Source organism: Sphaerodactylus townsendi, linkage group LG05 (genome assembly GCF_021028975.2).
Source record: "Sphaerodactylus townsendi isolate TG3544 linkage group LG05, MPM_Stown_v2.3, whole genome shotgun sequence".
Taxonomy (NCBI): Eukaryota; Metazoa; Chordata; class Lepidosauria; order Squamata; family Sphaerodactylidae; genus Sphaerodactylus; species Sphaerodactylus townsendi.
The window spans coordinates 103,768,046-103,795,955 of NC_059429.1; the positions used below are offsets into that span (position 1 = coordinate 103,768,046).

General features: G+C 46.0%; 1 protein-coding gene across 2 annotated transcripts; it reads left to right on the forward strand.

Moving 5' to 3' along the window:
* The first annotated feature begins 688 nt into the window (after nucleotides 1–688).
* Nucleotides 689–27,703, forward strand: MYL9 (myosin light chain 9). 2 transcript variants are annotated; one of them, XM_048498327.1, is made up of 4 exons: nucleotides 689–935; nucleotides 18,067–18,269; nucleotides 24,272–24,433; nucleotides 26,114–27,703. In XM_048498327.1, the coding sequence occupies exons 2-4, from the start codon at nucleotides 18,086–18,088 to the stop codon at nucleotides 26,284–26,286; spliced, it is 519 nt and encodes a 172-aa protein (XP_048354284.1). In that variant the 5' UTR covers nucleotides 689–935; nucleotides 18,067–18,085; the 3' UTR covers nucleotides 26,287–27,703. The 2 variants fall into 2 exon arrangements, with proteins under 2 accessions (XP_048354284.1, XP_048354285.1); XM_048498328.1 differs by lacking the exon at nucleotides 689–935 and adding an exon at nucleotides 14,189–14,260.
* Nucleotides 27,704–27,910: the final 207 nt, after the last annotated feature.

Here is a 27,910-nt window from a genome sequence, read left to right on the forward strand (position 1 = left end):
TCTACTTTTACATAACGGTTAGAGAGCCAAACTGGAGTTCATATCGCCACTGTCTCAGCCACAGCACTCACTGGATGGCCTTGCTACTCAAAATGTGGAATGGAAACGTAATACTTGGTATTACTTGGTAAAAATAGGCTCCCATGTTCAACGCTCCTGCATCGTTTGTTATAAATTCCCCTATCACCGCCACACGTGAGTGGCTTTTGGGTGGCAGCTTAGTTCACCGTAGCTGCAGTACCGCCGTCTGCCAGGAGGGGATTGATCGGGAGCTCTAAATCGGACCGAGAGAGAGGGTGAGGGGAAAGGAAACACTTTTTACCTGTTTGTTTTTAACTGTTCTGTACCAGGGAACAGCTGAGCCCTGCAGTCAAAAACGGCGCGTAGGAAAAAATGCCAACTATGCCAATGCCCTCGCAGCCTCTGACTTAGGAAAAAACAAACTTTTCTGTTGACATCTTTGTTCAACGTGCCCTGCGTCCAGGCTGCATCCAGGCGTCTCTTGCACGGCTTGTACCCTTATAAAGGAAGCTGCCTCTTGCCTGTTGCTGAGTCCCGCTGGCTGCCCCAATCGCCCCGGGACTCCCTGCCCCCCCCCCCCGCCTCCCAGGCTGTTTCATCTATATAAGGCAGAATCCTCTCTTTCCGTCCCCTTCCCTGCCTTCTCGCAGCCCCAAATCCAGAGGCGCACAGCTGGGCGGCTGCCACCCCTCGGCGCGCAGCATTCTTTCGCCTTGTATGGCCAAATCCTTTGGGGTGGGAGGGATCCGTTTGGGCCAAGTCTATCCTCCATTGGCCGCCCCTGCCCTCTGGTCCGGCTCTGTCCCGCACTAAAACAACAGCAAGGGAATTTCACACCTCTTGTGTGTCTTGAAGGGGCTCAGCCACCCTTGCGGCCATCTCGAAGGGTCCCAGCAGGTTTCGGTCGGAGGCAGGTAAGAGCGCGGCCGGGGCTTCTCTTTAACAGCCGCCCGGCTGGGCGAGGCTTCCCCTTGGCAGAAAAGTCAAGGCGAGCCGCGGATGGTGTCCCATGCCCTCCATCCCTCTGCCAGGGCCACGCATCCATCAGTCCGGAGTCATTGCTGCCGTCTGGTGCGGGGGCAACAGACCAGCAAGCAGACCTCGGGAATTCCCTTGATCCGATCCAGTGGGCTCTGAATCAGGAAAGTTTACGCCAGGGTTAAGAGTTTCAGGCTGTGCAGTGGGTGGGGTGGTTGTGGGGGCGGGGGGAGCATGCTGCAGAATGATAGTCGTGGTGATCTTTGGGCTCAGACTTGGTCAAGCTCCAGCGTGGTGTAGTGGGTAAAACCGCAAAAGTGACTCTGATCTGGTGAACCAAGCTTGCTACCCCACTCTTCCACAGGCAGGCTGCTGGGAGACCGTGGGCTTGTCACAGTTCTCTCAGAACTCTCTCAGCCTCACCTACCTCGCAAGGTGTCTGTTGTGGGAAGAGGAAGGGAAGGAGACTGTAAGCCCCTTTGAGATGTCTTACAGTTAAGAAAAGCAGGGTGTAAATCCCAAACTCTTCTTAATTCATTTCTGAAACATGGCAAAGGCATACATTGTGTGTCTTGAATAATTTTCCCTGTTGCCGAGTAAACTTGAACACTGGCACACTCTTCAGTCTCATTTGGGTGTCCCTATTAAAAGGGTTTCTGGGGACTGTGTTCCAATCTTTTGCATGCCTTCTTCCTTGCTCTTGAAGCGGCTGATTTTCTCCGGCTCCCTCCAGACTAAAGTTTCCATCCAGTCCCATTTAAATGCTAAACTGTAGGGGGTGGGGGTGGGGGGGCTCAGTGATAAGAGTATTTGTTTTGCATGCAGAAGGTCCCAGATCCAACACCCAGGGCAGATCAATGGTGTGATTAAATAAAAGGCAGTTTAGAGACTGAGAATGTGGAGGGGCTGAATGACAGTCCATATCCTGGACCAGGGGTCCCCAAACTTTTTAAACAGGGGGCCAGTTCACTGTCCCTCAGACTGTTGGAGGGCCGGACTAAAAAAAACTATGAACAAATTCCTATGCACAAATGATTGTAAAACGTTTGATTTCACCTTTCAGCCTTTCTGTCATGGTCTATTTTTAGAACAGTGACCAAAGTATGTCAAGTACAGGGTGGGCTCCAAAGATTGTTGGGGAGGCTGTGGAATACCTTCCCCTGTAAAAAAAAAAAAGCAGAACTTTCCCAATGAAACATTCCATCTAACCCAGGATCAGGTATCTTCCTGGGTTCTTTCCTCCCTAGCAGCCAGCAATCGATTCGCCAGCCTGGCTGATGCCAGTGGGAGTGAGGTGGAACAGAAAGCCTGAGAGCAACACATGGAGTAGCTGAGAGGGAAGGGCGGAGCAGGCGTTGCCACATGTAAGGTTTCCAACTCTGGGTCAGAAAATTCATGGAGATTTGGGGGTGCCATCATGTAACTACAATCAACAGCCGTTGGAGCTGGTTCCTCCTCTCCCTTGAGCCCCCACTGCACATGAATGGAGCCATCGCCGCCATGCCTGGCGGGCCGGATAAATGCCTTCAGGGGGCCACATTTGGCCCCTGGGCCATAGTTTGGGGACCCCTGTCCTGGACAGTGCCCCTCTGCAGCCTTGCCTAAACCTCTCATTGATCAACTGGTGCCTAGAGGATGGTTTGTGATCCAGTTGTATGGAAGAAATATGCCCCCAAAGCCTCCACCTGAGAATATTCCTCAAAGCAGGTTCAGGAATGCTCTTCAACCTGGAAAGGCAGATCAACAGTACTAGGTGTGGGATTCAGGTGGAGGGAGAACACACAGATCCTCAGTGGAAAAAAGAATGCACTCTACACGTGCTCAGAGATGCACCCTTAATCTATGACTATTTTATGTTTTGTAAAGAGTTGCTACAGGAATGCAGAGGACAAATTGCTCCAGCTTTCCCTTAAAGCTGAATCTGGAGGGGCAATGGATTCCGTCCACCAGTGCTTGGAGACAAAAATGGACTGGATGAGAATGAGCCTGAAGCTGCTTCCCAGTTCCTTATTTGCAGATACCACCAAGCTGTTCCTTATTTGCAGATACCACCAAGCTTCGTCTGGCTCAATTGTCCGTCGTTCGTCTGGTTCCGTCTGTCGTCTCAGTCCGGTCCGTCATCTCGTCCTTCCTTCTTCCTTTCCTTCCTTCCTTCCTTCCTTCCTTCCTTCCTTCCTTCCTTCCTTCCTTCCTTCCTTCCTTCCTTCCTTCCTTCCTTCCTTCCTTCCTTCCTTCCTTCCTTCCTTCCTCCCTCCCTCCCTCCCTCCCTCCCTCCCTCCCTCCCTCCCTCCCTCCCTCCCTCCCTCCCTCCCTCCCTCCCTCTCCTTCCTTCCTTCCTTCCTTCCTTCCTTCCTTCCTTCCTTCCTTCCTTCCTTCCTTCCTTCCTTCCTTCCTTCCTTCCTTCCTTCCTTCCTTCCTTCCTTCCTTCCTTCCTTCCTTCCTTCCTTCCTTCCTTCCTTCCTTCCTTTTAGGTGATCCAAAGGAAAGTTCCAAGGAAGAGTGGGGATTTGATACTGGGTCTCCCAGATCCTATTCTGACACTCTAACCACTGCTCACACCGTTTATATCTTCAAACAAGGAACTGAGAAACACCTTCAGCCTCATCCACAGGAGCTCATAAAGTGGAGCTTAATCCAGACAACCCAAAGGATGTGTGGTCATGTGACCATCAAGGAGATCTGTGGCCTGTGCTGGGTGGAGTTTCACTCCAATCTCCAGAGGTCAGGCCCTCAATGTGGAAGGGATGTTAGATCCAGCTTTGCTTATGGACATCTGAATAATGTCTGTGACACTGGATTGCCTTTCTCCATTGCCCGTTGGGACACCACCATCTCCTGGAAAGAGATGATCTTGCTACATGTTTCCATGTTTGTGTAATATCTAGGCAAGCACTCAGGAAGCACTAACAACTCTTTTCTGGAGATACTGTCTTGTACGAGGAGTTGCCTATTATTTATTTGTTTTGTTATTTATTATACTTCATTACCCTGCCTTTCCCTGAAACTCAAAGCAGATCACAATCTTCTTCTTTTCTCCATTTTATCCTTACAGCAACCCTGTGAGGTAGGTTAGGCTGAGAGTGTGCAACTGGCCCAAAGTCACTCAGCAAGCTTCCATGGCCAAGTGGGGAAACAAACCTGGGTCTCCATCAGTCTAGTTGCTGATTGGCCTGTGAAAATAGACCACATTGGCCTCTGAACAGAGTTTGGAAACTTCCACTTTTCCAGAAATACAACAGCTGGGGTCTTAACTGGGATCCAGTATAGCAACATACTTGAACAGCTGCACTGGCTGCCAGTTTGTTTCCAAGCACAATTAAAATTGCTTTTTAACTTGGAAAAGATCTTCGTGCTGGCAACACAAGAATGTGCTGCCTGGTGCATCAAGAGTATAATGCAGCCCCCAGGTGGAGTTATTATTATTTCTGTACAGCACACGGTATATTACCAGTGCAAAATGACAGTGATAGTGAAGCAGAGAAGATCATTAGTCTAAAAAACACCCTGGAGATCCCTCAGAACCGAGAAAAGACATAAGAGTTATCAGATTCTAAGAATCAATATTTAGGGGGCAGAAAAACATAATGTTTACTTGCACCTTCAAGTATAGTGGCAGTATCTGGTGAACTGGGCTTAAAGTGGGCTGATGAGATGCTGTGGGATTCATTACATATTTTTCTCAGTCTTTCTCCAAGGAGCTCAGGACAGCACCCTCCATCTCCCCCCTCACTTTGCACTCACAACAACAACCCTGTGAAATACGTACGACCCAAGGGCATCCAAAGCAGCAGTTTCCAATCCTTTCAGTATGGTGACACAGTATAGGCTGTCCCTTGGACCAGTCCAAATTTGCTTGGTATGGTGACTCGTCCTAAACTGGCCCAAGGTTTTTTGTCACCCTAGGGCAGGGGTGTCCAACTCTGGTGCTTCAGATGTACATGGACTACAATTCCCATCAGCCCCTGTTGGCATGGCCAATTGGCTGTGCCAGCAGGGGCTGATGGGAATTGCAGTCCATGAACATGTGAAATGCCAGAGTTGGACACCTCCTCCCTAGGGAAACTGTGACCATGACATCCATCTGGTTCAGCATTCCATTTTCTACAACGGCAAACTGGATGTTTTTGTGAAACCGGAAACATCACAGAAAGGGTGCAGCAGCCCCCAACGTGAACCAAAGCAAGTGGTGTTCCAACATACATAGCCTTTGCATGTAGAGATCACATTCCAGCCTTTGACCACCCTCTTCTCCATTACTTCCTCTTACTGCCCCCTGCCCCCTAAGATCCCAAGAAACTCACTTTAGGTTACATTTTACGTGATCAACATGTATATGCAGTGAAGAAAAAAACACCAGCAACTAACATATGACATGGCAGAAACTGTTTCCACGGTCTCATCCTGGTTTCCAAAATACAACACAGAGCAATGGGAAAGATAGGGGCGGCTCTTAGGGAATGTTGTTCCATTACCCACTTTCAGAGGCATTTCGGGTCCCACATGTTGGGAAATACTGATCCAAACATCCTTCATGAAGAAATGTGGATTTGAACCCAGACCTCCCTAGGCCTATCCCAGGTAAGTATTACATCACACTGGGACCATGGAAAGGTGAATCATCCCCAAGGCAATGTTATCACTTGTACCACTGAACTGTGTTGAGTTTCTTCTCCAGGCAGCATACAGAGTACTGCCCATGGACAATTCAAGCAAAGAAAGGGGTGCTGACGCTTTTGACTCAGTTTTGCAGATGACAAGAAACCCAGTTATTTCTCTTACTGCAATTTTGGGCCAGCACTTACTGGACAAAAGGCAACAACACCCGTCATCACAAAGTACAGAGAATAAAAGTTCACCAAAAGGCTGACAGACTCGTGCTGTGGAATAGCTTTCTTCCGTCAGTCCAAGTCCAGAGATCTCCACTGGAAAGAAGGAGCATACAGCAGGGGTGTAACGAGGCAGCCCTGGGCAAACTGTAGCCCTAGGCAAAACCTCAGTTGGATGCCCCCCCCCCCCCATGGGCGGCCACTCCACCATGACCAATTTTTTTTTTGCACCAGGACATTGGTGCCTGCGCGGGGAGCATTTTTAGACATATCAGCACCAAAATTTCAGCATATCATCAGGAGACTGTCCTTATGCTACTCCCCAAGTTTGGTGAGGTTTGGTTCAAGAAGTCCAAAGTTATGGACTCCCAAAGGGGGTGCCCCATCCCTCATTGTTTCCAATGGGAGCTAATAGGAGATGGGGGCTACAGTTTTGAGGGTCCATAACTTTGCTCCCCCCTGAACCAAACTGCACCAAACCTGGGGGGTAGCATAAGGACAGTCTGCTGATGATACGCTGAAAATTTGGTGCCACTAGCCTAAAAACTGCTCCCCCTGCAGGCCAAAAATGGAAAACCACTAAAAATATCCCAAAATGAACCCAGCATTTTGATGCCCCCTACAAGGTGATGCCCTGGGCAGCTGCCCACCTTGCCCAATGGGCATTACGCCCCTGGCATACAGCCATGAGCATGACTGGGAGATGGGTTGTCAGCTCCAAATTGGGAAATTCCTGGAAATTTGGGGGAGGAGCTTGGGGAAGTCAGGGTTTTGGTAGGCGAGGGAAGTCAGCAGCAGATAATACCATAGAGTCCACTCTCCAAAGCAGCCATCTTCTTCAGGGAACAGATTTATGTGTCTAGAGATCAGCTGTAATTTAACAACATCTCCACCCCCATCCCCGTCCCAGACACTGGCCACCCTACCAGTGGAGGTGCTTTCTTAGGAACTGCAGCACAGTCCTACACTATGAACCAAAATGTTTGGGATGCTGACTAGCAACACCAGCAATACACTGCTGTTCCTACGCCCATACCAAATCCAGGATTAGGATGGAGCTTCCTGAGGCAGAAGCTGAAAATAATAGGCTGAGGAAGAGGCCAGTGACAGCTTTTCCACATGCAGGCAGCAAAAAACTGACCCCACTTCTGGCAAGACAAATGGTCCAAGGGCCTTATTAGACAAGGACATGAAATTAGAAAGCGGCACCCAACTGGCTAGCTGTGAGACATTCTCAAACCTGGTTTGCACATACTGGTGAATGAATGGGCAGAATGGACAGTACTGCCTAGGTCTGTAGGGCAAGGGTCTGCAACCTGTGGCTCTCCAGATGTTCATGGACCGATGTTCATGGACAATTGGCCATGCTGGCAGGGGCTGATGGGAATTGCAGTCCATGAACATCTGGAGAGCCACAGGTTGCAGACCCCTGCTGTAGGAGATCGGCTGCAGTTTGGAAGGGTCCATTGCGTTTAAACAAAATCTCCATGCAAGTAAAGAACTAGGTCATCAGGAAGAAAGTTTCTACTGCATCTGCATGCTTGCTGTGCTGGTTTTGCAGGGAAATTTGAACATACAAGAACATTCCAAAATGTGATCCTCCACTGCCAGTCTGAATTGGAACAGACCATTCTTCCACCACAAGCTCCTGCTACCTCACTGCCAATTCATTTCCCCTGCATGCATAAACTAGGACTCAGTTATTGTTCCTCAGTCTTTGTTTCTTCTCCAGTGGCAGCTCTGCGAAACATCTGTCTGACTGAAGTGAGAGCAAGGCAGGCATGGGTCCTAGAGTGGCTAACCTTCCAGGTGATGGCTGCTGATCTCTTGTGGTGACAACTGATCTCCAGGCAACAGAGATCAATTCACCTTGAGCAAATGGCCATTTTGGAAGGTGGATTCTTTCCTAAACCCCCCCTCAGGCTCCACCCCCAAAATCACCTGGTATTTCCCAACCTGGAGCTGGCAGACCTAATAGGACCACTTAGCAGGAGATTACATGAAACTGTTCTCAGTGCCACTTTGTAGAATAATATAATTTGTAAACTCTAGCTCTGTGTGGGTTCATTTTTATCTCTAATAGACATGCAACAGGTCAAATTCCTCACATGAAGGTCTTAAACCTTCATGAAACTATGGCAACAGATAGCAGTTGCTTGCAACACCATAGCAGAAGCAGTACTCAGCTGAGCATGAGAGGCTGATGTGATGTCAACACTGAGCACAATATGTTGCTTTCTAACATATCTGCAAAATTGGTATGAGAGGTTGGAGTCACTGGGCAGCTCCAAAGGCCCCATAACTTTGGGAGGCCCCACCATTGGGCAACCACCACCACTACCTCCCTATGAGAGCTGCCAGACAGTGTTTCCTCATGCATTGCTTCCAAAGAGAGGGAGAGGGAAGGCAATCAATTGGCAACAGCCTTTCCTAGTGAAGTGGTGGCAGAGGTGTAGCTCCAAGGGGACAGGGTGGAGGCCGATGCACCGGGGGGCACGGTGAGGGCGTTCCGGAGCGTGGCATGATGTTCCAGGGCGGGGGCATTCTGGGGTAGGGTGGAGCGTGCACCGGGCGCTTTTCCCCCTTGCTATGCCTCTGAGTGGTGGCAGCAGCTGCATATTTGCTCTGGCAGGTGAGTGAGAGGCAGTGGCAACTAGGAATGGCAACTACCATTCACACGCCTGATCTCTCCATGTCACAGGTAGGCCCAATGGAGAAACTCTTACAGAGGAACCAGCCAAAATGTTAGGAATTTTGCATGGAATGGACTACACTACACCAAAGACATGAGCCCTTAAAGGGCTCAACTATGCTAGTGGCATGGTGCAAGAATGGGCTCTAACAGAGGCATGAGGAAATAGTTGCTATCCTGCAGATGAGCATTAGTGCTGCCACTACACTATCAATGTGACATTTTTTTCTCAGCATCAGGACTCCAGCCCCTGACCCTATCCATTGTTTTGTTGGTGCAGTCATTGTTAGGATTGTGGTGTTAGAAATTTTTTAGAAAGCATACATGCTCCCAGTTAAAACCACAAGCAATTTGATCCATTTGCACATGCATGCATGTCCCATGACTTATTGTGAACTGCCTTCACTGAAAAACATTGGCATGTCCCAAATACAACAGTAACATAATACCACTGTATGAATTAATCTGTGGGATCCTCAGGTACATAGTCCCTTCCTTCCTTCCTTCCTTCCTTCCTTCCTTCCTTCCTTCCTTCCTTCCTTCCTTCCTTCCTTCCTTCCTTCCTTCCTTCCTTCCTTCCTTCCTTCCTTCCTTCCGCAAATCATAATTTGTCATCAAGATGGAGCCACCCCATAAGGGTTGCCAACCGCCAGGTGGTGGCTGTAGAACTCCCACCAGGTAACAGATCAGTTCACTGGAGAAAATGGCCATTTTGGGTGGTGAGCTCTATAGTATTATACCCCATTGAAGTCCCTCCTCTTTCCAAATCCCACTCTCTTCAGGCACCACCCCCAAATTTCCAGGTATTTCTCATCTTGGAGTGGGCAGCCCTGCACCCAGTTGTGGTTTGTGATTGCCCTGGAACTAAAATTCCCAAGCCACTGTTTACTCCTGGCTTAGAATCTTGGTTTGCAAAGCAAGCACAAGCCATGCTTTTGAAGGCGAACAATGGCTTGTCACAAAAGCAGAAATGGTTAGCTCGTGGGGAAGGGAGTATGGAGGTGTCTCTGGCTTGTTTGCTCACATAAAGGTCAACCATAGTTTGGGATTAAATCTGAACTAGGTCATTGTTTTTCAGATTATGGGTTGAGAAAGGCAAATTCTGTTAGTTAAGGTTCAGCTGCAATGGCTTGCTCACGAATGCCAGTTGTAGACTGATGAAAATCTACATGTGAACCAGTCCATTATTGGACCAGTTGGGTCAAATAATGAAGTGCTGATAAATTAGGCAGGGTGATACAACAGGACAGAATCTGCTGCCTCATTCTTATTGAGATATTGGAAAGCAGTGGGAGAGAAGGCGGATTTGTATGTTCAGAAAGCTATAATAGCAGAAAAACAAACAAAAAATGTAGACTGAACCACACTTGGTTGTTGCTTTTAACCTGTCAGAGAGTTCACTCCTGTGCTCTTAAACAGCATCAAACACCATGCTATTAAAATTATCTTTAAAGCATCTCATGAGTTTAGAATCAAGTGGGGGTGTGGGGGCGGGGGGGGGGGACCCAGTCAAACAAGATTGCCAATCCTGCCGATTTTTTTTAAAAAAATCACTTTTGGTTTTTCTAGTTCACACACAGCTCGCCAAAAACAGCCAGCCAAAAGTGTTGCCAGCCAAAACAGATCCTTTGGGAGCTGTTGTCAGTTTCACAGTTGTGCCTGCCATTTTGTGAGTTGATGCAGAGATTCTCCATGCCTCCACCATTTGGTGAAGGTTTTCCATGGAGGTTCCCTCTGCTTTCAGCTCATTCACATGCAGTTTCCGCCAATATCTTAACAGCCAATAGCTTAACAGTTTAATAGCAGCTGTGATAGGAGAGAAGGCAAGAAAGGCAAGAAAGGAGGGCAAGCAATCACAGACTAAATTAAATCAGTTGGTGGACTAGATGTGACCTGTGGGCTGTACTTTGGAAACCTTGGTCTTAAAAATGCCAGTGGGCTCAAACTGTTTTTCCTGCTGCTTCAGGCCAGTACAGTTACTCACCTGAATCTATCATAAATTTGTGTATATATGATCAAACTGCATAGTTTCAGATGCAATCTAGATAGTTTCAGATGCAATCTAGGTAGGAGGTGAGGCACCAGTGCATACATGCAAAACCTTTACAAAGTGGGGCTGAAGGATCCAAGTCTGCAAGGATGCAAATCTCCTGAACACAGCAGAGAAGATGCGGAACGTTAGCATCACTTTGGCCCGTGATTAAAGTTAGTGGAAAAGAGGCAGCTGGTGACAAATGCAATGTTGGGGAATTTCCCACTTTAGGCTGGAGGACAAAAAGGCTTTTATCCTCTTTGCAAGGGGAGGTGCATATCAGCCTTGAACTAATCATCTCTCTCCCTGTCTTCAATAACAAGCCAGGCTTTGAGCTGTGCAATCATTGTCTAAGGGTTTTTTTTCTTGCTAACCAACCTCCTCCCTTCCAGGATAGTGGCTGGGCATGTTCTTATCAGCACTATAAGGGAGGTGTGTTTTTAAAAACCAAATTGCCTGGAGTTGCCGAACAAGGAACTGGGCAGGTTGGGTCCTCGAATGTCTGTGCCTGTGAAGTGAGGCCCCCATAGGGGAAGTTTCCCACAAAGTATTTCAGGGCACAGAAGGAAACCGAACCAGGACCCGGCCAAGAATTTCCTAGGGCAGGACTCAGTGTGGGGCTCCCATCTTGAGAAAAAATGATCTTAAACTTCAAAATTAGCACAGAATTGCACATATACACACTTGACTTGTGTTGATTTCTGGAAGATGGATTGAGGATGATACAAACAACACCCTTTTTCTTCAGCCACTGGGCCACTGTTCTGTAATCCTCCTCATCCTGGCTTTGAGTTGGTCTTCCAAGAATAGCAGTCCCCAGGGAAAAGCCAGTTAGGAGCCATTCTCTGTCTTGCAAGGAAATTGGAACACTTTGCTGGTTTATTGGGGAAGGGGATGAGAGAGAAGAGATGATACCAACACTCCCTCACTCTATCTAATGGCAACTGATAAGAATTTTTATTTTTCCTTCCTCTTTGCTGTGCTAGTCAACAAGAACTGTAATTTGTGTATAAGTAAATGTGCTGAGATTTACAAATAGGTGGTGACTGGTTTCCTGTCTCCTGTGTGATGAAATGGAGAATAAATCTGAACTCAAACCCTTACTCTACCATGATGCTGGGCAGTGGCGTAGTGCCCAGGGGATGGGGGGCATCTTGCACTGGGCGCACACGCACACTGGTGCAGGGGCGTTCTGGGGTGTGGTTGGGGCGTGGCAGGGGCACAGGGCACATACGTGTCCCGGGTGCAGTTCCCCCTCGTTACTGCTCTGATGCTGGGTGATTCAGACTCTTTAGTTGGGTCTAGGACTGCCAACTCTGGGTTGAGGAATTCCTGGAGATGGGTGGTGTGCGTGTGTGTGTGTGTAGCTCAACAATACACCATATAGTCCTTGTCTCTGAAGCAACCACTTTCTTCAGGAGAATTGATCTCTGTAGTCTGGAAGCCAATGAAAATTCCAAGAGATCTGCAGGTCCCAGTTGGAGACTGAGAATCCTAATTGGTACACAGGAATATATGGGAGAAACAGTCCTTTAGGATAGAAAATTGATGGATTTGATTTTGCAGGATGTTCACATACCTGTAAAGGTCAAAGACTGAGGAAACTTGGTTGGCTGCCTTGGAATAACAGGTGTACCTCCATGGATATTTCCATTTGTTGTTTATGTTTGGACTAGACTAGATTATGAGTCCCTCCATTACTGGTTCTGCATATTGCTGGTATTAGGAACCAGGATAGCCCCTCATGTTGCCTACATTTGAATTCCATCAATAAGACCAAGTTGCTGAAATATTGTCTAAATATTGGCTTTATGCTTCTGGGTGTTCATTTGTAAAAGAAGAGATGTCCAGTCACAAGCCTGTCTGGAAGTCCCTTATTCCCAGATATGTGGACCATAAAATGGTTACTATTCACACCCGAAGGAAGAGCCCTTTGCCATTTGCCCGTGCTCACAAGCACTCTCTACATGATTCCTTCAGGTCTGGGGGCTTAGCATGAGCTCTAGGGATCAGCCAAATTAAGCCCTGACTGTATTTTCTGTTGTTGTTTTGAAAACAGATACGGCTAAGGTGCCCTCATCTGTATGCATTGTGACTTTTCTTTTCCTTGACCCGAAAAACTTGCCTATCACATTTTAAACATGAACATCATAAAGCTAAAGTCTCATTTGCTCTGCGTGGTTCTTCTTTCCAATTTGCTTCTGTTTGCGGACCCTGAAAAGAAGTTCGATATATCCAAGAGATCTTTTTGTATCGATTTTTCTTTCTAAGTATGCGGCTCCAGGGCAGTCAAGCAGTCCCAAAAGCATTAATGTGGAACACTGCTCAGACAGAGAGAGGGAGGGAGGCCCTCCAAGTTCTTTCCCCTCCAACATTGTTGAAAGTGCTAAGAAACAGGTTGTGGATCATATGCATGATATGTGCCCTCGCATTTGTTGTGGTGTGACCAGGAAGCCTGGTGTGCAGCTTTTCAATGGTGCAGTGCTGCCTCTTGGAACAGCAATATGCATCACCCCAGCCCTGCATGTTCAAGTCAGCCTTTGCATAGGATCTGAACAGATGTGGCATCGGAATGGCAGGAGGGATTGCAGCTCAGTAGCAGAATACATGCGTATTCACAAAATAAGTCCCAGCCTGGAAAAACCTCCTTTAGGCCATTTATGCACAGGGCTTCTCCACATGGCAAGCCTAGCTTCTTGTTGGAGCATATTTTCAATTATGCAACATATTCACTACGTTATCTAGCTTGGGTTTTCACTTATGTAGCGGTCCCAATGCAGCTGTGCTTAAAATTTGACAGGCAAAATCCCAGCTCTTCCAGATTTGGGCAAACTGCAACCCTTTCCTCCAGTTCACTGGGAATCTGAACCTGTGCCATACCTGCCTTGCGTTCATATTACTCACCTCTCCCCACTTTCCCCCTCCTATGATACTCTTCCCCTCCACCCAGGAAGAAAGGACATTACTCAGCTCTCCTCATAGGCAAGTGCCGGTGACCAGCACAAGAGTGTAGCTTCAGAGCTGCGCAGATGTATTCATTTAACTGCACGCAAAAAACCTTCACATCCTCATGACCAGTGTCATGGGAACTTGGTGGAAACCTGGGCCCTCGAAACCCAAAACCCCTGCAAAAAGTAATTGCCATCCCACAGCAGATGTCAGGAAAAAGGAAAGGGGAAAGGGGGGAAAGGGGAGTGGCTAATTGATCTCCTGGCGCCCTGGCGGAAAAAGCTTCAGAAGCAAAATACTGCAAATTTAAGGGGAGTCGTTAGTGCATAAATGGCCTTACAGAGCTGCTGATCTTCAGAGTAGGCCATACTGGGCTAGATGAACCAGTAGTCTGATTGAGTGGGAGGTCATTTCACATGTTTATAAGGGCATAGATGCCGGGTAAGGTGAGGTGGGGAGAGAGATGAGTAATTGCATCAACTTTCTCTCCAAATAACTTCTGCAAGAATTGTTTTCCCTTTAATTGTAAGCTCTGGAAAACATTTCCCCCTCTCATTGTGAATTTTTAAACCATCTCAAGACAGGTTAAAAACAAACACTAAGTTAAAAACAAAAAAAATAAGATCAAAGAGATTTTACTTTTTAAAAAAGACTCTCGATGCCCTCAGAATAGATCTCCATCTTTGTTTGAACTTTGGGAAAGGCTGAGCAGGTTTCACTCTCTGTTTGAGAACTCCTGATGTAACCAAACTCCATTCCAGGGTGAGATCAAAGTTGTATTTTTTTTTAATGAATATCTAATTCTTGCTTATTCTTATTCTTCCTCTTCTCTTCATGATGGGTGCCTCTAATCCTGATTACCAAGCTGTGGCTCAAGGAAAGAAATACAGATTCACATGCCCGCCTTGCTTGGCTAGACAAAGAAAGGGGGAAGGAGGGGAATGGAATGCAAGGAATTTGCTAGGAACAGATAACCAATTTCCTGCTTATTCCTGAGTAGGCCCGGAGCTTGTGTTCTTGTTTGTGAGCCTGTCTTTGTGCAAGCAGAAAGTCGGTTAACCGAGGGTGGCTCATTCAGAGGAAAGGATCCCGGTGAGAACTGTCATGATTTTCTGAAGACATTTTCATCTCTTTCTTAAGAAATTGGACACTAAGTGGAGTGGCTGCCTTTGTTTCCCCTAGCTGTCTCCTGCGCCCAGCGAGGCAGAAATAGAAATGGAGAAAAATAGCTTCCTATTTTTGTATTTCCTGGGCAACTCACCTACCATTTACAAACCTTGTTGCGCAGACTTTGCAGATGAGAGCAGTTCTTGAAAGCAGCCACATTAATGCACTTCAGCTCCATAATCATATTTTTATACCCAGACTCAGAATTTACATCTGATTAATGGAAATTGTAGTGACCTGCCATGACGAGTTGTTGTGTAATTTCCCAGAATTCATCCAGATGTACTTTTTCTATTGCTTATTTATTTATTTTTACTATATTATATTTCTACTCCTGACAATAGCCAAGCTTGGGACAGCTTACAAAACAACTAGAACATTATATAAATACAGTTCTTAAAATAAAATTAGGGTATCAAAATCTAAAATTACATTTATAGTTGGCAATAAATAGCATCTCCTTCAGCCTATAAAATCTTGATTTCATTGTGGGGAGGCAAGATATAAACATAAGGAGGGAGACACACAATTTAAATATAATCGAGGCACTTGATGCTGTTGGAATCAATGACCAATGGATATAAATAATCAAATGGCCAAGATCGTCAAGGTGGTTGAGATGGTTAGGAGACTGGCAGGATGCTACAAGAACGATGAATGGATGGATGGCCTCAATCGAAAGCCCAGTGGAACATCTCTGTCTTGCAGGCCCTGCGGAATTTGGCCAAGTCCAACAGGGCCCTGGTGCCAGCTGACAGAGAGTTCCACCAAGCTGGAGCCAGGGCCAAGAAGGCCAACCTAATGTCATTAAGGCCAGCTGATTTCCATCAGAGGAAAGGAGTAACCTCCATGGGCAATATGGGGAGATCTGGTCTTGAAGATATGAGGACCCCAGGCCGCTCAAGACCTTAAAAGTCAGAATAAATAAATAAATACCTTGAACATGATCCAGAATTCAACAGGTAACCAATGCAGCTAATGTAAAATGGGAGTGATTGACAATATGCTGTTAACTGCTGGCCTTCACCAGCTGCGAGAGACACAGATCAAGAGAGCAAGTAGTAGGTCTTACAGCTGCAAGTGTTCTGTCTACATTGGAGTGGGAGAGTAGGATGAAGTGGTCCAATATAAGACTAGTGTCCTGCATCAATTGTAGCAGGGAGGTCATGGTGGAATGACAAAGCCTTTATCTGCAAAAAAAAGCTCGCAGAAGACTCACAACAAACAGCCAATTCCCTGTTTTTAGATCCCCTCAGTAAGGATGTCAGTGACCAAATTACTTTAAATAATTGTGCTGGGTGTGAGCTAGTCAAACATCTGATGCATGTTGTAATGACATAAACTTTGGTAAGATGATTAGAATGTTGTTGTCATCAGCAAGCAGCTACTGGATCTGGGAAGGGTCGCCATCTCTTGGTGAGGAAATTCCTGGAGATTTGTGGATGAGCCCTAGGGAAGCAGAGTTTGAGGAAGGGAGGGAGATTAGCAGGGATGGGATGCCATACAGTCCACTCTCTAAAGCTGCCATTTTCTCCAGGGGAACGGATCTCTGTAGTTTGGAGATCAGATGTAATTCAGGGAGGACTCCAGACCGCACCCCCACCCCTGGAGGTTGGGAACCTCTCGTATCTGAATTGTGAACTGTGTGGATTAGTTTACAGATTATAACACTGTCATTTTTAGAGGGGGGGGGATTCAAAATGTAGTATTGGTAGGCCCAGTGGTGGTATCCAAAAATTTTAGTAACAGGTTCCCATGGTGGTGCGATTCAAACTGTGGCGCAGCGCCAATGGGGCTGGGTGGGGCACGACGGGGGCGTGGCTGGGCATTCCAGGGATGGGGCACTCCTGGGCGGGGCTGTGGCAAGGACGCAGCCGCTACGCCGGTCCTTGGGCGGGAAACGAATGCACACAGGCGCAGGCTGCCACGCACATTGGTGCACCTCCTGCTAGACTGCTTCAAGTTCTGTGCGCTACTGCTGAGAGGAGGGGTGTAACTAAGGCAAAAATCACACGGCAAAATCACCAATTAGTAACCCCCTCTCGGCACACACAAATAATTAGTAACCTACTCTCGGGAACCTGTGAGAACCTGCTGGATACCACCTCTGGGTAGGCCTCATCCTATTTGAAGTATTCAAGCATCCATTGTTGAACGTTCAAAAATAAATGTCCAAGATTTGAAATGATAAAAGGTTAGGCTGACTAGATTCAAAGGAGGACAACTTGTTCTGCACATTTGAATCAAACTGCTTCCTGTGAGGAACTCAGGATGAAATCATGGCCATACATAGTTTCTAATCTCCAGGTGGCACCTGGAGATCTCCTGCTATTACAAATGATCTCCAGATGACCAAGAACAGATCCCCTGGAGAAAATGGCTGCTTCGGAGGGTGGAGTCTTTGGCATTACACCCTGCTGAGGTCCCTCCACTCCACTCCCCAAACCTTGACCTCTCCAAGCTCCAGCCCCACAGATCTCCAGGTATTTCCCAACACAGAGCTGGCAACCATAGATCTCAAGTGTATATTTAGTGAGAACCTATTTAGATCTTCATGTGTGTCTTCAGTGAAATTTGCAGTGTCCAGGCTGTGTCACAAAAAAACCCCTGAAAGTCCTTCCATTCTCCTTCACTCCTGATATGAAGAAAAAAGAATAATACGTAGTTTAGATGACACAATAAACTGCAATTTTTTTCCAAACCAGCAAGTTTTTAGTCAGTCCCATATACCAAACTAATAAACTAGTGTTTGTTATTTTGTAAAACCTAGTTTATTCCTAGCTTTGGGATCCATGCTTTGTAGGCAAGTGAGCGAATCACAGTGCCATTTCACTCAAACTGGACATCACAACAAACTGCAGCTAATTCCAAACCAGGGGATGTCAGCCTCTATACTGTGGATGAAGGGAAGAGTGAGCATGCAGAGCTGAGAACATCCTGGTTCATTCTCATCACAAGCAAGCCAAAGTTTGCATATAAATTCAGCTCACTGGCAAAGACCAAGTCTAGAATGCTGTGACATATCCTCCCAGGTCCCACATTTTTTTCCTACCACATAACAATTGGGTGTTAATTAACATGGAGTTGATTACTGGAACAAAATGTAGATGACTGAAAAAGGCAATGGCAAACCACTCCGTAAACATAGTCTGCCTAGTAAAATTTGTGGTATGATGTCAACCTATGAATAAGTAGACCAGGTGTTTGCACCTTTATTTTTTAAAAGTCTGGCAAATATTTACACTGATAAACTGCACACCTGTGAAGCTGAGGTCCAGATAAGTTTCAGAGATTCACTGCATGATAATTGGGGAAGAGGGAGACTCCCGGTTGCCAGCTCTTGCAGAATTAATTTGTTCAGCCTTCTCTTGTATCCAATCAACCCCTGTTTAATTTTCCAGGTCCAAAAAAACCTACAAGATGTCCAGTAAGCGAGCCAAGGCGAAGACCACCAAGAAGCGCCCCCAGCGTGCCACCTCCAATGTCTTTGCTATGTTTGACCAGTCACAAATCCAAGAGTTCAAAGAGGCTTTCAATATGATTGACCAAAACCGTGATGGATTCATTGACAAGGAGGATCTGCACGACATGCTGGCATCTCTCGGTAACAAAGCCATGCCCAGTTCAAAGTGTGCTGGTGCAACACAGCCACTAATAGTATGAACGGTAACTTGGGGTTTCCTAGCTTTGAATATCACCTTGGCCACAAGCTGTTTAAGCTATGCACCTTTCCAAAATGGGTGTAATGGTACCAACCTACTTTGCAGGATTGTTGTAAGGGTTATGGAGATAATATAGGTGAAGACCTATTTTGTAACAGCTAATTCTTCTTTATTCCATGTATTGTGCATGGATGAAGTCTATGACTGCCGATTAAGAACATCTAAAGTCAGGTCATGTATGCATAGAGGCATCCTAGGTTCACAGTGCGACCATTGAAAAATGTATGTGGCGGAAGATAGGAACAGATAGACCAGCGGTGGCGAACCTATGGCATGGGTGCCAGAGGTGGCACTCAGAGCCCTTTCTGTGGGCACACGCAAACAGAGTCCAGCATGTGGAGGAGTGGAAAATCACACCCCCCCAACACACACATCTAGGCTGGCCTGGGCACAGTCGTTTACCTGGGAGTAAGCTTGGTTGCTGGTAATGGGGCTTGCTCCTGAGTAAACCCTCCTAGGGTCGTGATTCACCCATTCAAAGCATTGCACGGTTGCTTCACCAAGCTTACTCCCGAGTAATGCATTTCTAAACTATAACCTCAATATTCAGATTAAATTACCGTGTTGGCACTTTGTGATAAATAAGTGGGTATTGGGTTGCCATTTGGGCACTTGGTCTTGAAAAGGTTCGCCATCACTGAGATAGACTCATGAAATACATACCAAGAAGTCAGTGCTCCTGCTTATTTAACAGTTGTAGAAAAGTGAAAACTTTGAAAAGGCAGGCTCTGGGATCATGAAATTACTTTGCATGCAGAGGATCCCTGGTTTATCTCCAGTTAAAAAAAGATCAAATAGTGATATGGAAGATTTTTCCCTTAGATGGAGGAGAAATGCTCAGATTTCCAGTGGTTATCTAGATTCTCAGACGGAGGTCTTTCATTTCTCCTGTTGCCTGATTTCCAGCTAATCTCCAGTTAAGAGATGGAGGAGAGGGGGAGATGAACCTGGAACCTTCTGTATGCAAAGCAAATGTATTTCCACTGAGCCACAGAAGATGCTCTACCATTGGGACTTGGCCCCTCCTATATGCAGGATGGTGTGTACATTTTTTGCAGATCCAAAAGCCAGTTTGTGCTCTGCAGGTCTCAGAGACTTCTAGATCTGCCCTGCCTTGTCTCATCTAGCAGCTAACTAATTCCAACAGTAACCAAAAGTCCCAGGGATGGCCGGGCCAGGCATTCAAACTGCTGTCAGATGTCCCTCGTTTCCTGCTTTTCTCTTAATTTCAAGTTATGGATCAGCTTCCTCCTTAAGCAATGAATCATTTATTCCTTTCAGTCTGTAGGTTGAGGGTCTGCCCTTAAATGCACCCTAACGTAACAGAGTGTAAAACTAGGATCTGGGAGGCCAGAGTCAATAACAACCCTGTGAGGTAGGTTAGTCTGGGGAACTGTGATTGGTCTAAGGTTATCCAGCCAGTGTGGGTGGCAGAGTGAGGACTTGAACCTTGGGTTCCCAGAGCGAAGGCTTCTGCTGAGCTAAACCACACAGGTTGGGGTGATGTGAGCAGCTAATATTTGATCCAACCACCACTGATTTTCCCACTAGTTGCTAAAAATCCATCAGAACCTCCTATTCTGGTGCGGCTTGTGGTGTCTAGGAAATGGAACGCAGACCCATCCATAATGGTGCTGCAGCTTCCCATAATGCAATTAGCCAATATGTCAGTACTTCTTTTTGGAAATACCTACTATGAAGTAGGCTGTGTCTGTGGTTAACCCATTGACTAATGGCTGAGAAATGCAAAGCAGCATGTGCCATTTGGAGATTGCGCTGCAGTGACGAGAAAAATATATATATCTGACATACAGAATGCGAGCCATATGGATGTTGTGCGTGCCTCAGAGATGAACCAAATTTCACTCCCCATGTGAATATGAGTGCAGATTCTTACTGTTCATATCTCCCAGGCTTTAACGGTCCTCTTTGTCCCAGTATTTAAGATTGTCAGGTCCTTGGGAAAAACACTTTGTACTCTATGAAACCATCACATAGTGTGGCACAATCATTATTGAGAATGGGAGCAAGACACCCAATGATTGCCAGAGATTAACTTCAGTAACACCATGCAGAGATACACCCTGCCTGTAGGGCTGTCAAGGCAACTGATGTTCAGAGGAGCTTATCCATTGCCTGCCTCTGTGTGTCAGAAGTTGGGGGGTGTCATTTCAGTGCTTGCCCCAGGTGCTATTTTCAGCAGATATGCCCCTGCATGTGCTAAATTGAGCCCAGACTGACTGATCAATCACAACTGCAACACTTTTGGCCCCTTCCACACTTGCAGAATAATGCACATTTAATCCACTTTCACAACTGTTTGAAAGTGGATTTTGCTATTCCGCACAGTAAAATCCACCTTCAAAGTGCATTGAAAGTGGATTGTTCTGCATGTGCAGAAGGGGCCTTTGAGCAGTTGCAATCAAGTGTCAAAAGTGAATCCATGCTGATTCACCATGTGGTGTCTGCTTTCAAACAAGGAACGAACACAAGAATGACACGGTGACATCCGACTCAAGGTTCACTGAGTCCAGTATTCTGATTCAGACAAGTCTGCAAGGAGCTACTGAAGATTTACAAATATATATATACACACACACACACACACACACACACACACACACACACACACACACACACATATACATATATACATACATATACATACATATACATATACATATACATACATATATACATATATACATACATATATATCTCATATATATATTAATTACAAAGTGCAGCGCCAGCATAGCAGAACAACACACGGAACACACGGAACACACGGAATGGAACAAAACAATCACTTGAGAGACAATCCTCTATTCCTATGAACAATACCTAATATTCCTTATATTATATTATATATTATATTCCTGTATAGTTGTATATTGCCCATTTGAAGTTCCAAACATCAAGATAGAGGGTAAATAAGGTGAGCTCACAGACAAGTTTACAGCTTCCTCAGAGCAGTCTCTGTTCTTGGCAGTCAATGTCTGAGTGATGACTTCCACTTGTCCTGTGATAAGATTAACCATTTGGGATTGCTTCTATTCAAAACTCCTGTCTAATTGGCAACTGGATTAATAGGACGTGCTTCACAACTAGGGCAGGATATAAATGTAAAAATAAACAAACAAACATTTCTCAGAGTCTTCATCAGTTGACAATATATATGTGGGCCAGGCTCAATTTAGGAAGGTAAATATCAAGGAGTTAACCTGTATAACCTCCCCTCTGGCTCACCACGTCATATTACTGAGCTAAGTAATGGGAGAGATCACAAGTCGTTAATCTTATCACAGGATGGTTGGCAGAGGCCAGAATGAAAAGACATGTTTTAAGTATTTAAATAGTTGCATTTGTACATATGACCACTAGAGGGCACTTGATTATACACTTGTATAAATACTTGTTTGTAAATTGAGCCAATGAGCAGTTTGAGACTAGTTCATCCATAAACTGAACTTGGGTGTGGGCATGTAACAACCTGACCACACTGGAATTCCTCTCCTGCCATTTATTAAGTTAATGAGTTATATGAACTTGGCAATATTTGTTCCACAGGAATCGCCTCTCCCCTGTATCCATTCCTGATTGGCTTTCCAGCATTCTATCTAATCATGTCAGTTCCCTAAACTGTATCCCCAGGATATAGTTTATGGACAGGTTAAAAGGAAGCCCCCAGGAAACTATCTTCTTATATCAGCAAAAGGTCCATTTACTTAGGTCCATTTACTTTTGTTTGTGAGAACAAGGTCAGGGGGGCATTTTATTGGCCTAGCTTAGTGGGGCAATGTTGTTTATATTCAGGCTAGAAAAACCTTCTAGAGAAAAAGTAAGTGCACTGCTAGGATGCAATCAAACTACTGGATGTAAACACAGTGGAAACTATCATTTTGACTGTTCAAAATTCAATCATTCAACTTTATAAACAGCACCTATCTCATAAACAAAGACAGATGCTCTGATGCAAGAGAACAGTCTTTGTAAAAGAGATTCAATAGTTAAGACTTTGGAGAAAGAGTAACCACCCAGAGGCACAGAACTTCCTTTGCTTGTAGAAGGTGCCAGATGTCCAAGGAGCTCACTATAAGTGCTGGGGAAGTCATTTTTCTGTTCTTGAGACTTGGGAGACCCTCATACCACAATAAATGTGAGGGCACATATAATGCATATGATCCAGAAAGTGTTTCTTAGCACTTTCAACAATGTTGGAGGGGAAAGAACCTGGAGGCCTCCCTCCCTCCCTCTGTCTGAGTACTGTTCCAAATTAATGCTTTCGGGACTGCTTGACTCCCCTGAAGCCACACATGTAGAAAGAAAAATCAATGCAAGAAGATCTCTTGGATATATCGAACTTCTTTTCAGGCTTCACAAACAGAAGCAAATTGGAAAGAAGGACCCCAGACACAGAGCAAACTGGGTTTGATTCCCTGCTCTGCCATGTGAGCTTTGGAGGCCTATCTGGGGAATTCAGATTAGCCTGTGCACTCCCACACATGCCAGCTGGGTGACCTTGGGCTAGTCACAGCTTTTCGGAGCTCTCTCAGCCCCACCTACCTCATAGGGCAGTGGTGGCGAACCTATGGCACGGGTGCCAGAGGTGGCACTCAGAGTCCTCTCTGTGGGCACACACAGAGTGCCCCCCCTCACATCTAGGCTGGCCTGGGCTGCTGGGCTCAATTATTAGCAATAAACCTAAGACCCAGTTTTGGGGAAGTGGTATAGGTAACCCTGTTAAGTGCTATTAAACCCCACTGATTTTCATGCGAAGAACTAAAGCATGATCCTATACCTGGGAGTAAGCTCGGTTGCTGGCAGTGGGGCTTGCTTCTGAGAAAACCATCCTAGGGTCGTAATTCACCCATTGGAAGAGTTGCACGGTTGCTTCAAAGCAAAGCCACCGACTACCGCCATGCCTGCACCTGAGTAATGCACGCCGTGGAGCCCACTGTTTTTTCTAAACTAAAACCTCAATATTCAGGTTAAATAGCCGTATTGGCACTTTGTGATAAATAAGTGGGTTTTGGGTTGCAATTTGGGCACTCGATCTTAAAAAGGTTCGTCATCATTGTCATAGGGTGTTTGTTGTGAGGGGGGAAAGGAAAGGAGTTTGTAAGCACCTTTGAGTCTCCTTACAGAAGAGAAAGGGGGATATAAATCCAACTCTTCTTCTTCTTCATGGGTGGAAGTCACTGCCACAAGAAAACACCATGGCCGTGGATTGTGTTTGTGTATGAGCCATCAAGTCACAGCTGACTTATGACAACCCAATAGGGTTTTCAAGGCAAGAGACTAACAAAAGTGGTCTAACATCGCCTTCCTCTGCACAGAAACCCCAGTATTCCTTGTTGGTCTCCCATCAACGTACTAATGACCCAGCTTAGCTTTTGAGATCTGACAAGGTCAGGATAGGCTGGGCCAGCCAGGTCAGGGTGGCCATTCGATTAGGTGGCTTTAAAAGGGGATTAGGGGGATGCATGGAAGTCAGGCCTATCAAACGCAATTAGTCATGATGGCTTATGGAACCTGAGATGAGAGAGGCCCTATCTCTAGCTGGATCACGGATAAGGAGGAAGCAGCAAGGTGGGTTTTGCCCTTCTTGGCCTTCTTATGGACTTCTCAGGTTTGGCCACTGTGGGAAGTGGGATGCTTTAGGACTTGGTCCAGTAGCCACCCCCCCCCCCCACCTTGCCAGATGCAACTCTGTTAAGATAATTTCACTCCAGTTTCAGTTTCTCAGTCTCTATTTTATCCTCTCACGTAAGAACAGAATGCAGTGACCACATGTTGTGAAGCTTTAGCAATCAGCGTTCACCAAAAGGTGAAGTAGGCCACTGAGATGAAAGACTAAACTCTCCCCAACTGTATTTTTCAGGGAAGAATCCCACGGACGAGTACTTGGAAGGCATGATGAGTGAAGCACCCGGACCCATCAACTTCACTATGTTCCTCACCATGTTTGGAGAGAAGCTGAATGGCACTGACCCAGAAGATGTTATCCGTAATGCTTTTGCTTGCTTTGATGAGGAAGCCACAGGTACATTCAATGCACATCAATTCTCCATGGCAAAGGGAAATCCTCAGCTAAGCTTCAGCAAATAGGGATAAGCAAAAATGGCACTGTTTAATGAGAAACTCTCAGACTTACTCCTATCTGAAGAAGTGAGTTTTGACTTACAAAAGCTCATTATCTTGGCAGAAATGTTGTTAGTCTTTAACAACTGGATTGCTACTGGATTCTTGCTCTGTTCTACTGGGTCAGCCAAATGGCAAGAAGGCAGCATGTGGGAAAGCAGCACCAGACGCAAAGCTATTAGGGGCTGTGTGTGTGTGTGTGTGTGTGTGTGCGCTGCAAACTGGGCGTGCGCCGGTAGGGGCAGAAAATCGCCCCCAACCCCTTCCCCCTCACCTCACCCTGTCCCGCCTCTCCAGGTCGGGCCCTGTCCCACAAGCCTGGCCCGGCAGAAAGCTGTTTTCAGCCAGCAGAAAGCTGTTTTCAGCTGGCGGAAAAGGTAAGTGAGGGGCAGGGCAGGACCCGGGCGCCATTTTGCCCTGGGCACCATTGTCTCCCTCGATGCCCCTGGACAGCACTCAGCTTGGTGGGGGCACGTGTGGCCAGGGGAGGTGGCAGCCAGTCTGTCTGAAGCCTTGGGTGGCATCTGAGGCCCAGTCTCCCAGCCCACATGAGCCTTATGCAGGACTTGGAAAGATGTGGGTGGCTTATTAGCTTCCTCCAAGAGCAGCTTTTTAAAGGGCATTTCCCATCTGCCCCTATAAAAGACGTTTCAGGGCTTTCCTTTTGGGAAGCTGCTTTGGACCAGCTGAACTACTGGCAGTCTCTGCCTAAAAGACACCCTGAGCTTTGTTGTCCATTCTGCGAGGGGAAGAGGGAGAACGCCTGACTCTTCCCTCTGATCCAGTCCCCGACCCTTTTGACTTGTGAGGAATCTCTTTCCCCAGCTATGTCTTAAATTAAAAGGGGATGCCAGAGGAGTGGAAAACAACAGCTGTGGGATGGAACCCTGGAAAAATAAAATAAGAATAATAGTAATGGATAATTAGAAACTATGCCTGCAGGGGTGGGTGAGTCAATGACTATTATCAGACAGACATTATGTTTCCTGACTTGACCTTGCAGTGAACTAAATGAAAATCTAAATCATCAGCAAATCTGTATCTATGATGAAAGCACATCTTTGTGTGACTGGGTTTTTTGTTTCAGCAGGAGGAGCCTCAGTCATGGAATAGCAAAGTCACAAGGAATGAGTTCATTAGCTTAGTCTGAAAAGGTGAAGGAGGGCCTGGGATCAGAACAACACCCCAAAACGGGGTGGACAGTCAGTATTTCTGGGATCCTAAGACAGGGAAGGTATATTCATCTAGCTGGTCAATCATTCCAGGGACTTGTGAAGGAGTGGTCCAGGGATCAGATCTGTTTCTATCTCACTGTTAATGTCAACCAAAAACTGACAGTTAAAATGGCTGTATTTCCTCATGGAAGGAGCTGTCTTGCAAGTGATCCTGCATTAATCCAGACTTTTTTGGGGGTGGGTGGGTGGGTGGGTGGGTGCAGTAGTGGGATTCAAATAATTTAACAACTGGTTGTTTACAAGCACCATTTTAACAACCGGTTCTGCTGAAGTGGTGCGAACCTGCTGAATCCCACCACTTGGTGGGTGCCTCTTCCCCTTTCTCTCTTCCAATATCTCCGATACAGGTTTCATTCATGAGGATCACCTGCGCGAACTGCTCACCACCATGGGCGACCGGTTCACAGATGAGGAAGTTGATGAGATGTATCGAGAAGCCCCCATTGACAAAAAAGGCAATTTCAACTATGTGGAGTTTACCCGTATTCTGAAGCATGGAGCCAAAGACAAAGATGATTAGAATGAAGAAAGCATCCAACGTTTTGTCAATGTCCATATCCAAGCCCAAGTCCCCTTGCTGCTCCTTGAGGGTCATCCCCTGGTGTCATGGTCCTGTGTCAGTATGGCCAAAAGGCGGAAAGACTTTGAAATATTTCAGCAGAGCAAGCGCTAATTTAAAGAAAGAATTCACTTGTCGCAAGTTTGTACACCTGCACTTCCATACACATACAGATCATATCGGTCCTTTGTTAAGCTACTCCTTGATTCTGTTAAGTCTCATGGAATAAGGTACTTTGATTTCCCCGCTCTCAAAAGGGTCTAGATTTTGCCAAAGGAGGTAGAAGATACACTGGATTACCAGACCATCTGGCACTGTACATATAACACATATGATCACCCAATGCTGGATCCAGTATAATCAAAGGGGGCTTGCTGAGGTAGCACTTATATAGCACTCTTTTCACTAGCAAAGTGATTTATTGTGCAATTCTAAACAGAATTATAGCCTTCTAAATCCATTGAAATCAACAAGCTTAGAAAGGTGTAACTATAGGACGGCACTGTTACAGTCCTTGCCGTTTTAATCATTACCAATTCTCGGTGATTTCATTCCCATTGTACAGTTGGGAAATGTGGACAGACATTTGCCCAAGGTCAAAAATAACTGTACAGAGATGAGGTTTGAACCCAGGTTTCTTAGAATCTAAGTTTAACACTTTACAGGCTGTAGCACATTGGCCTTTGCCATTACTGTTTTGTCTCAGAACCATGTTGAAGCCATTCCCGAAGTCACTGGCAACAATTCAGGGATTGCTTTCCTACTATGGCAGGCCTCCTGCTCTCTGCACATGTGCACAAAAGAACACTTTTTCACCTATGGATCTGCAGTGCGCACAAACATACCTGTGGAAAAGAAATTCATTTGACTCTCTTTCATTCTCCATTCCATCCCAAATGCATACAACCACCTCCACCCTGAAACTCATGGCCCATAGAGGTTTTTATTGGTTGCTGAATAGCTGACAAAAAGTAGAACAGGAACACCAGCAAATAAATAAAAGTTTCCATTCTTCCCTATAATTATTTCGAGAAAAAAACACTTGCTTTTTGGGGTGTTTGTATAAGGTTTATTTATATATTTCTTCCATTTTTTGAAAGCAAAACCTGGAATGTTACAGAAGCTCTTATACCATAACCCTTGCTAATTCATTATCTAAGGATACAGCTCTGGGGTAGGAAATTCCTGGAGACTTGGGTTTGGGATGTGGGGAGATCCCAGTTTATCCTTGGGAACTAATCCTTGTAGTATGGAGACAAACTGTAACTCTGTAAGATCTCCAGCCCCCACCCTATTACATCCTGTAAAGCCTGTTTGCTGACAATCAGACCAATCTCAAGAAAATAAAATGGCATATAAAGAGTATGACACACACATACTCAAGTCTGTATGTGACCTCCTTCGTAAAATCGCTCAATTAGCATTGGGAAGATTAGCATAGGAAATGTCTCTCTTGGCTCTGGAACAGATTCTCCTGGGCTAATTTTACAGCCCTCCCCACACATACCTGAACTGAACACTTCAGACCCTGAAGCTAAAGACGTTAGGTGTGTATGCATAATGCAATCTCAGGAAAGTCAGACAC

Bases quoted from the DNA above. Each gene is read 5' to 3' on its own strand.
- MYL9 (XM_048498327.1), top strand. From the start codon at position 18,086: ATGTCCAGTAAGCGAGCCAAGGCGAAGACCACCAAGAAGCGCCCCCAG. The intron at 18,270-24,271 runs GTAACAAAGCCA...TGTATTTTTCAG, and splicing joins CGACATGCTGGCATCTCTCG to GGAAGAATCCCACGGACGAG. The intron at 24,434-26,113 runs GTACATTCAATG...TCTCCGATACAG, and splicing joins CTTTGATGAGGAAGCCACAG to GTTTCATTCATGAGGATCAC.